At 38.4% G+C, this 11,077-nt stretch overlaps 1 protein-coding gene across 1 annotated transcript in view; it reads right to left on the reverse strand.

The window, feature by feature from the left end:
- Positions 1-11,077, reverse strand: part of KIF20B (kinesin family member 20B) — a 71,426-nt gene that overhangs the window by 21,608 nt on the left and 38,741 nt on the right. The window contains exons 20-22 of the mRNA XM_021710890.1: positions 7,225-8,458; positions 6,747-6,885; positions 657-776 (exon numbers count right to left, since the gene is read on the reverse strand). Of these exons, the coding sequence (XP_021566565.1) occupies positions 657-776; positions 6,747-6,885; positions 7,225-8,458 (1,493 nt within the window). The remainder of the gene's footprint in view (positions 1-656; positions 777-6,746; positions 6,886-7,224; positions 8,459-11,077) is intronic.

Here is an 11,077-nt window from a genome sequence, read left to right on the forward strand (position 1 = left end):
TGTCAGATGTTTTCCACAACTGAGGTTGTGGACTTGGGGAAGAATACAAGAGCGAATATGCCCTTCTGGTCACATCAAATCAGGAAGTACCTGGCCATCAATATGACTTACTACTGGGAATATTATTCATGAACACATGGGCAAAGTGGTATCTGCTAGGTATCTCCACTATAAATTTATCATATTTTCCTTTCCAAACCCTATTTGTTAGAAATCAGTCACTACCGGCTTATTTAAAGTAACATAGGTTCCAGAAAAGGTCAAAACAGAATGTTACTTAAAAGTATGCTTTTATTTTTTGAGTCAGAGTCTCACTCTGTCGCCCAGACTAGAGTGCAATGGCACACTTGCAGCCACTGCAGCCTCAAAATGATGGGCTCAGGCAATTCTTCCGCCTTAGCCTACCAAGTAGCTGGAACTACAGATGTGTGCCACCACTCTCAACCGATTTTTTTTTATTTTTTGTAGAGACGAGGTCTCGCCAAGTTGCGCAGGTTGGTCTTAAATCCCTGGGCTCAGGCAATCCTCTTGCCTTAGCCTCCCAAAGTGCTGGGATTACAGGCTTGAGCTATAGCACCTGGCAATTTATATGTTTTTTAGACCCTAAATACACCAACAGACAGTACTTAAAATATCTTTAAAAACAAAACTGTTACCTTGAGTTGCTGAATAGTTCGCTGTTTCATATCTATTTCCTGATAACACTGGTTTTTCTTTCTCTCCAGTTCATTAATTTTAATCCTCAGTAATTTATCTTCATCACGCATTATGGATACCTACAAAGTAACATTTATAAAACCATTAAAATTTTTTAAAATACGAATTGCTTTTGGTTGTTTAAAATATTGGCCACTTGTTCAAGGATACACATCCTCTAAAGCCCATTAGAAAAATTATAGATTCTAACAGAATACATGATACAGCTTTAAATGATCAAAAAATGTGTTAATACTCTACTGGAGAATGCATATGAAAAGCTCATTTTATTCTTATACATTTTAAGAGTCTCAAACTCTCTGAGTCTTCTCAAAAAAGAATCACCTGCTGGGCAGAGTGACTCACGCCTATAATCTCAACACTTTGGGAGGCAGAGAAGTTCAAGACCATCCTGGCCAATATATAAGACTCTGTCTCTACAAAAAATAATTTAAAAAAACTAACGGGTGTGAGGGCATACTCCTATAATTCCAGCTACTCAGGAGACTGATACAGGAGGATCACTTGAGCCCAGGAATTGTGGTGAGCTGTGATCATGCCACTGCACTTCAGTCAGGAAAACAGAATTAAGTCCCTGACTCAAAAAACAAAAACTAAAAAAAATAACCCTCACATGTAATTGCAAAATAATTACCATGGAAAAATCAAGAAAGATACTCTAAGGGAAGAACACTGGCTCAAATTTCCAAAGGTTATTGAATAATATAATCCAGTAATGCAGCAAATATTTTAAAATCTCATAATGATATGCAGGAAATGAAAATGTAACAATTCCAAAATCAAAAGGTACCCATACAAGTGAAAGTCAACTGATTGATCTATTTCTATAAAGAAATCAGAGGCACTATACAAATCCTCACCCCCCCTCCAAAAAAGAAGGTAATCTGTATATGTCCTTATACCAGTTTCTATCATGCCAACCCTCTCTGGGACTTTTCAATGTGTCTTGCCAGGATTTCCAGAAGGAAGTTATCCAACTGGTAGCAATGCCCTCTCTCTATTTCCTCTGTGAAGCTTTACTGCCAGAATTCCATTTTCATACCCCCTACAGAGCTCAAAAATCTATGGAATAAATGAAGTCACAGTAATAGTAGCTCAGTGTGGCATGGTTTCAGGGCCTTCTTACATTTTGTTTCAGGCTTTCTGTATGTTCCCAATACAATAAAGATATATTTCTTTTATAATCATACATTAATATGTATTTTTTTCCATTCTTTTAAAAATATGAGGCTTCCAGTAATAAACACCATCCTCATCAATTATATAGATATAAACTGATAATCAACAATAAATAGAGGGTATGTACTGCACAAAGATTCATGCAAGGACTGCCTCCGTTTTCACTCAGGCTCTACCACTTACTAGCGGAGTAAACTTAGTCGAGTTATACAGTAGTCCCCCTTAACCACAGAAGATGTGTTCCAAGACCCTCAGTGGTTACCTGAAAACCTCAGACAGTACTGAACCCAAATGCCATTAACTGAAACGTTTCTCTTCATGTCTTCCACCCACAAATATATTTATATTTTGATGTTATTCCCTTGCAGCCTGTATTACCATGCAAATTGTTCAAGGTTTTAAACCTATTAAATATATAAAATTGGGTCTACCTTCTATTACATAACATTGTAATATAAGCATTTTCCCTTATTATCATAAAACTTAGTGCTTAACACTGTACTTAAATCAGAATACTGATAAATACACTAACAATAAATCTGAGAATTTAACCACTAATAAGGTAATAAGAGAAACAATTTATGCATCACTACAAATCACTATAAATAAAGCAACAAAACTTAGGACAACGCTTCCCAGTACCATAGTGCTTAGGAAGTTGGTGGGAAGAAAAAAAAAAAAACCTTTGCTCATAGAAAACAGACAGATGCATAGGGACTACATCCACAACAACAGCTCCTTCTCCCCTTCCTCTTCTCTACACTATGGGCTTACAGTCATAAAAACTATAATTTATTTCATCAAAAAGTTCATTTGCATTTCCAGTTTTTCATTAATCTTTAATTTATAATATGCTATGAAAGGTAGACATTTTCTTTTTTTTTGAGTTGGAGTCTTATTCAGTCGCCCAGACTGGAATGCAGTGGCCGCTCTCGGCCACCGCAGCCTCAGTCTGCTGGGCTCCGGGGATCCTTCTGCCTCAGCCTTCCAAGTAGCTGGAACTACAGGTGCACACTAGCATGCCCAGCTGATTTTTTATTTATTGTAGAGATGAGGTCTCGCCAACTTGCCCAGGCAGGTCTCGAACCTGCGGGCTCAGGCAATCCACTCACCTCAGCCTCCCAAAGGCACGGGATTACAGGCTGAGCCACCGAGCCCGGTGGTAGACATTTTCTTAAGTTCAAAATGAAAAATTATTCTAGAATGTTGATGTCAAGTAGGTAAGAAAACTACAAAAAGTGCTGATACATTTTTTTTGAGTCAAGAATCTCACTATAACCTTGACCTTCTAGGCTCAGACAATACAGCATTAGCCTCCCAAGTAGCTGGGATTACAGGTAAGCATCACTATGCCGGGTTAATTTTTCATTTCTTTTTTTTTTTTTAAAGAGACCAGTTCGCGCTATGTTGCCCAGGCTGCTCTTGAAGTCTTGGGCTCAAGCGATTCTCCGGTCTCAGCCTCCCAAAGTGCTGGGATTACAGGTGCGAGCCACTGTGCTCAGCTGTATTTTTACAAAATCTTTTAAAACATACTGAGGAGCTAGCAAAAAAAAGTAAGAAATACTGGAGATAACAAAAACTAGAGAAAAAAGAATCATGGAGATAAATGGAACACAGAAGGATACGAGCTTTATGTTGAGGATATATGCAGAATAAGGTAGGTGGTCTGAGTTTAGAAAGAATGGTAGAAAATAACTGTTTAAGACCTTTTATTAAGCTGGGCATGGTGGCTCACACCCATAATCCCAGCACTTTGGGAAGCTGAGGTGAAAGGATTGCCCGAGTTTGAGACTAGCCTGTGCAACTTGGTGAGACCTCATCTCTACAATAAATTAAAAAATTAGCTGGGCGTGGCAGCACACACCTGTAGTCCCAGTTACTTGGGAGGCTGAAGTGGAAGGATTGCCTGAGTCAAGCAGGTCAAGCATGCCACTGCTCTCCAGCCTGGGTGAAAGAGTGAGACTCCAAATTAAAAAAAAAAAGAACTTTTATTATCAAAAGACAAGGGGAGAACTAGAAGATATCTGCAACATATTTAACTGACAAAGAATTAGAATCAAGAATTTTAAAAAACTGGCCGGGCATGGTGGCATTTAGGGAGGCCAAAGTGGGAAGATTGTTTGAGCCCAGGAGTTTGAGAACCAGCCTTGGCAACGAAGTGAAACCTGATATCTACCAAAAAAAAAATCAAAAAATTAGCCAGGCGTGGTGACGCCTGGCTGTAGCCCCCACCGGGGGAGGAGAGGAGGGGGTGGCTGAAGCAGAAGAATCTCTGGGATGGGCATCACAGTGAGATCTTGACTCAAAAAAAAGAATAAAGGAAAACTACATACAATATTTTCAATAAAAAGGATAGCATAATTTTTAAAAATATAAACAAATGACTTCCAAGTAGAAGTGAAATAGACAAGCAGCTAATAAAAATATAAATAAATGCTATACCTCATTAGCAATTAAACACAAATTAAAACTACAATAAGATAACCCTTCATATCCTCTTATGCAGTAATTCTACTCTTGTACATGGGTACCAAGAACATATGGAAGATAATAGCACTGTTTCTAAAGGCAAAAAAAAAAATACATAATCTAAATGGTCATCAACAGAAAAAGAGATAAATTGTGTGGTATAGTCACACAATGGAACATCACACTGCATTAATTACAACTACACAAAATAAACCAATCTTAAGAACATGATGGTAGGGAGGGCACACAGCATCAATAAGACTACCTGATCTCAAACCAGGCGAAGTGGAGACCAAAGGGAGGCCCAAACTTTCCCTGTACAGCAACCACTTATTTACCTAATCCTGAATTGCAACCCACATCGTTAAAAAAAAAAAAAAAGAATATGATGGGAAAAAGTCTCAGAATATGCCATTTAGAGATAAAAAACCAAATATATTTAATTGTACTTTTTAAAGCTAAGAAATAAATAAAGATAATATTCATATAATCATTTCTTTGGTGATAGAAAACACAGAATTTGGCCAGGCACACTGGCTCAAGGCTGTAATCCTCACATTTTAGGAGGTCAAAGCGAGAGGAACACCTGAGGCCAGAAGCTTGAGATCAGCCTGGCCAACATGGTGAGAACTCGTCTCTATAATAAATAGGAGCTGGGCATGGTGGCACACACCTGTAATCCCATTTACTTGAAAATTCAAGGTGAAGGATCGCCTGAGCCCAGCAGGTAAAGGATGTAGTAGCCATGATCATGCACTGCATTCCAGCCTGGGTAACAGACTCCGACTCAAAAAAAAAAAAAAAAAAATTGGGATGGGAGCCATAAGCATTTGTTGTATCAATATTCATCAGACCTTATTCATTTACATATTCTTTTATAACAAACAAAGCAATAAAAAATAATTTTTTTTTTGAGTCCGAGTCTCACTCTGTCGTCCAGGCTGGTGTGCAGTGGCACACTCACGGCCACCGCAGCCTCAACCTGCTGGGCTCAGGCAATCCTTCTGCTTTAGCCTTCCAAGTATCTGGGATACAGACACACGCCACCACAACTGGCTAACTTTTTGACTTATTGTGGAGAGGAGGTATCGCCAAGTTGCCCAGGCTAGTCTCAAACCCTTGGACTCAGGCAATCCTCTCACCTCTGCCTTCCAAAGTTTTGGGATTACAGGGAATGACAACCAAGATATACAACTGTTTTTGTTTTGTTTAGAATTGAAGTCTCACTCTGTCGCCCAGGCTGGAATGTAGTGACATGCTCACGGCCACCAGTAGCCTCGACCTACTGGGATCAGGGATCCTTCTGCTTCAGCCTTCCAAATAGCTCGAGCTATAGGCGCATAGTACTGAGCCCACCTCATTTTTTGATTTTTTATTGTAGAGACAAGGTCTCCCAGGTTACCCAGGCTGGTCTTGAACCCCTGGGCTCAGGCAATCCTCTCGTCTCAGCCTCCCATAGTGCTGGGATTACAGGCTTGAGTCACAAGATATACAAGATATACAATATTAAGTGAAAAGAACAGTGTTTATAAGATGTTTTCACTTTTTTTAGGAAAAGACAAAGAAAAATGGAGGGAGAAATATTACAAAGATAAAGAAATTGGTAACATTTGATGCCTATAAGGAAAACTTGATGGGTAAGGGGGGGGACTTTTTTTTTCCCTCACTGAATATATATTTTGAATGTGGCATCGTGATTGTATTCCCTATTTAAAAATTAAATTATAGGCTGGGCACAGTGGCTCAAGCCTGTAACCTTAGCACTTTGGGAGGCCGAGGTGAAAGAATTGCCTGAGTCCCGGGATTCAAGGCCAGCCTGGGCAACTTGGCGAGACCTCATCTCCACAATAAAGAAAAATTAGCCAGGCATGGTGGCACATGCCTATAGTTCCAGCTACTTGGAAGGCTGAGGTGGAAGGATGGCCTGAGCCCAGCAGGTCGAGACTGTGATGGCTGTGAGTGTTGCCACTGCGCTCCATCCTGGGCAACAGAGTGAGACTCCAAGTCAAAAAATAAATAAATAAAAATTAAAATATAATAATTTTTTTAAAAAAAATCATATTACATACTCTCCTAAATACTATTTGCAAACAAAAGTTAGTTTCTACTTTTTTGGAAGAAATTGGATTCAGCAGTTTTTAAAGGAAGAAAAAGATTTCCATCCTACATAAGATGCAAATTTTTCTTAATGATAGACATTCTTCAGTTTGTTTAAAATGCCCAAATCTTCTTTTGTAAAACAACTGTACTGGTCATTTTAAGAAAAATTATAAAATTGACAAATGTTCTAATCAATCCTAAGATTAAAGTCTAAACTTGATATAAGGGGAAAAAATTCGTTATCATACTAAACTGGTCATCCAACTTTTCAGAAAACCTACCTCTTTCTGTACTTGCTCAATCTGCTTTTTGGCATCAGTCAGCTTCTCCTTCAGCTCAGCATAATCTTCTTCCTTCCTCTGAAGATCTGCTTTCAAATCCTGGGTAAGAGCAGAGCTTGCAGAGAGCTGCTCCTTCAATCTAAAAAACAACAAACCACTTTTCTATAGTGATGCACCATTAACCACTTAGGATCAAGCATATGAACTGCTAACAATCTTTACAAGTTACATCTTTTCACAAATTTTCAATGTCCAAACTATGAATGAGTCCTTCAGTGAGGATTTCATGTGATTTTTTTATAAGTTGATCTTTTCGCAGAACTTATGGTTCCAAAAATCCATATGGAGAGAGCTCAAATTCTTCACTCATCATACATGCTACACTTTACCAGATTAACTATAAGCATCTGTTTAAAAGCTTCATAGTAAAATAAATGCTTTGCATATGTTAAAATGCTTTAAATACCATTTAGCTTACTTGTCTGTTTCTTGCTTGTTGATTTCTTTTTCTTCTTCCCTTAACTGAAGTGAATGCCTCACATCTTGCAAATTATTTGTTAATCGTGTAATTTCTTCTTTCAACTTAACTTCCTTTTCATTTAAATGTTTGCTGTTTTGGATAGAATCCTGAAGATCTGATTGAAATTCCTTCAGATTTCTTTCTAACTTTAAAATGACAGATTCCTTTTCCAAAATGTCTTGTTCTAGTTTGGCTGAATGCCCACATTCATCTTTCTGAGTCTCTATGATTGTTTCAAGTTCCTTTATTTTTGCCTTATAGCAAGTAACATCTTGTGCAAGTTCTGAAAGTGCTCTCTTTCCTTCAACTACAAGCTGTACTTGAACATCAAGACTAATATTTTTTTCTTGCAACTCTTCTTTCAGCTGCTGTATAAGACTTTCTTTCTCTTTTAGAAGGTCATCTTGATTATTATGATCCCTTTCTTCTACTGTTAGTCTATTGTTTTCATCCTTACAGTTTTTTACTTCTGTCTGTAATTTTTCAATTTGCTGTTCCAGTTCCTGGATCTGCTGACTTTTTTTGGAGGACGCCTTCACAATCTCCTTACATTCTTCCCAAATGGCTTCAATACTAGAGTGAAAAGAATTTTCTCTACCAAGATTCTGAACATAATATTCTTTATCTGGCTTTTTTACCAAATAATCACTGCCTACAAGGTGTAACTGTGTATTTGGCAAATTATTCTCCTGAGAACTACTTGATACATCCCTGAGACTGAATAAATCTATGTTTGAGATTTGAGAGACTGAATCAAGTGTACGGAGTTCATCTATTTTTGTCTGCATTAATTTTATTTTTGAAACATTATTTGTAATGCTACTTGTAGCAGTTTCTACCTCCTTTGACAATTTCATAATCATTTCCTCCTGTTCTTGATTTTTACCTTTCTGCACATGTAATTCAGCAATTGCACTGTCATAATTTGACTGAATTTTTTGGACCTCTATACATAATGTTAAGTTCTTTGTTTCAGCAACAGAGAGTTCCTGCTGCAGACTAATAATATGTTTATTTAATTCAGCTTTTTCTTTCTTTTCATTTTTAAGTTCATTCTCAACAAGAAGTGTTTTCCGCCCTTCATTATTTTCTTGTAAAACCGTAATGTCTTCCCCATCTTCTGAAATGCTCTGTTGTATTTCTCTACTTTTCTTTTTGTCTTCAGTGATAATTGAACTAACATGTATAGGTCCTTCAAAAAATAAAAAAATTGTTATTAATATGGAAAACCTTAGTAAAACCAAAAAATTACAAGATAAGCTAATATTTAAACATATGAAAGTAAACGCTTTTTTTTTGTTGTTTTTTGAGTTGGTGTCTCACTCTGTCTCCCAGACAGGAGTGCAGTGGCCGCTCCCGGCCACCACAGCCTCGACCTGCTGGGCTCCAGCAATCCTTCCGCCTCAGCCTTCCAAGTACCCGGAATTACAGGCATGAGCTACCACGCCCAGCTGATTTATTTATTTATTGTAGAGATGAGGTCTCGCTGCCCAGGCAGGTCTTGAACCCGCGGGCTCAGGCAATCCACTCACCTCAGCCTCCCAAAGGCGCGGGATTACAGGCTGAGCCACCGAGCCCAGCTGAAAGTAAATTCTTAGTGAAAAACTTATAAGCTGTTAAGAGAAAAAGAAAAAACAGGTAGAAAAACATGTAGTATAACCCCGTCTATGTAAAAATTATTAGGCCAGGCTCATGCCTATAATTCTAGCACTTTAGGAGGCCAAGATAAGAGGACTGCCTGAGCCCACGGATTTGAGAACACCCTGGGCAGCTTGGTGAGACTCGTCTCTACAATAAATCACAAAAACTAGCCAGGCATGGTAGTGTGTGCCTATAGTTCCATCTACTTGGAAGGCTGAGGCAGAAGAATCACCTGAGCCCAGCAGATTGAGGCTGCGGTGACTGGGAGCATACCACTGCCCTCCAGCCTGGGTGACAGAGTGAAACTCCTACTTAAAAAAAAAAATCATAGTTCTACAAGTTAATGCAGCTAGTTAGCAAAAGAGGTACACCAAAATGATGGCAGCCATCTCTGAGAAGGACTGCCAGCTATTTCTACTTTCCTTTTATAACTTTTAGTATTGTTTAAATTTTGTGCCACAAACATTTATTACACCCACCAAGCTCAGGGTTGTTGTGAATATATCAAGATACAAATGAGCTCTGTGTTCTGGATACAGTTAGCTATTAATAGGACCTAAAAATCTCTACAGAAGCGTTCAGCTAATTAAAAATCTATAAAAAGTTGCCTTTTCCATTTCTAGAATAAGAGTATCTCTACCTGCCCTACTTCCTCTAAAAAATAGTGCTAAGATGCTAAAATGGAATTAATATATAATGTATGTTAAACTTTTGAAAATGTTATGCACAGACAAGAACCTTAACAATTATAGTTAGTATAGATCAAACTATGCCCAGAGTAGATGCACTACTAGCTAATAATCCATTCATTAGCTGTGTGTGGTGGCTCACGTCTGTAATCCCAGCACTTTGGGAGGCTGAGGTGAATGGATTGCCTGAGTCTCAAGTTCAAGATCATCCTGGGCAACTTGGTGAGACCTCACCGCTACAATAAATCAAAAAAATAACTAGCCAGGCATGGTGGCGTACACCTGCAGTTACTTGGAAAGCTAAGGCAGAAGGATCCCCAGAGCCCAGCAGGTCGAGACTGAGGTGGTCATGAGTGTGCCACTGCACTCCAGCCTGGGCAACAACAGAGTGAGACTCTGATTTTAAAAAAAACAAGAAAATCTAATCATTAATGTTCACTTTCACAAATAAACTCATCTGGCACAAGTACCCATTATAAATTATATTCCTTTAAATTTTTCTCACAGATTCTGTAATAAAATAGTGAAATATATTGTTCAATTTTCTAGATACACAAATTCATACCCACATATCTTTTTACATTTTCATACAATTTCCACTGAGATACTCAATTTCAGATGATTATCTCAGATCCTAACTTCAAAATAGGTAAGAATCTTTCTCCATTTAAAAACTTTTTTTCCTGTTCTGTTACACTTCATGGTTTGACGATTATATGTGGACTTGACAACAGTATTCTTGTACAATTTCTATTTGTATTTTCTGAATGACATTGTTCTTAAACAAGCAATTCCATATATCCTTTGGAACTTCATTCACTCCCTTGTTGACCATATATCTGTTGAATTCACCTAAATTCTTATTTGGTATCCTCACTAGCAAAAGAATCAAATTTCTCATGTTTAAAGGTCCCAGATGTAATATGAAGAACAAAGGGTACTAATGCATAAGACAGAAGACACTTATAAGGAAGGTGTGGCTTGAAATACTCTTCGTTAAGAATCCTATTACTTTCAACAGATGTCTGCCCAATGACTTTAAAGTTTTTTGGTTTTTTTTTTTTTTTGAGTTGGAGTCTCATAATGTCACCCAGGCTGGAGTGCAGTGGCACGCTCACAGTCACTGCAGAGTCGACCTGCTGGACTCAGGTGATCCTTCCACCTCAGCCTTCCAAGTAGCTGGAACTACAGGCATGTGCTACCACGTCAGGCTAATTTTTTTTATTTATTGTAGAGATGAGGTCTCGCCAAGTTACCTAGGCTGGTCTCGAACCCGTGGGCTCAGGCAATCCACTCACCTCAGCCTCCCAAAGTGCTGGGATTATAGGCATGAGTCACCACACCAGGCCAAACGAGTTATTTTTAATGAGGCTGCCCTCCAACGATATCATGCTATGCATCTCTAGTCTTTCTATTTTATTGAAATATGTTAGCCGGGCTTGGTGGCTCAGCCTGTAATCCCGCGCCTTTGGGAGGCTGAG

The sequence above is a fragment of the Carlito syrichta genome, unplaced genomic scaffold, assembly GCF_000164805.1.
Source record: "Carlito syrichta isolate Samal-C Ts95f unplaced genomic scaffold, Tarsius_syrichta-2.0.1 Scaffold301629, whole genome shotgun sequence".
In the NCBI taxonomy this organism is placed as follows: domain Eukaryota; kingdom Metazoa; phylum Chordata; class Mammalia; order Primates; family Tarsiidae; genus Carlito; species Carlito syrichta.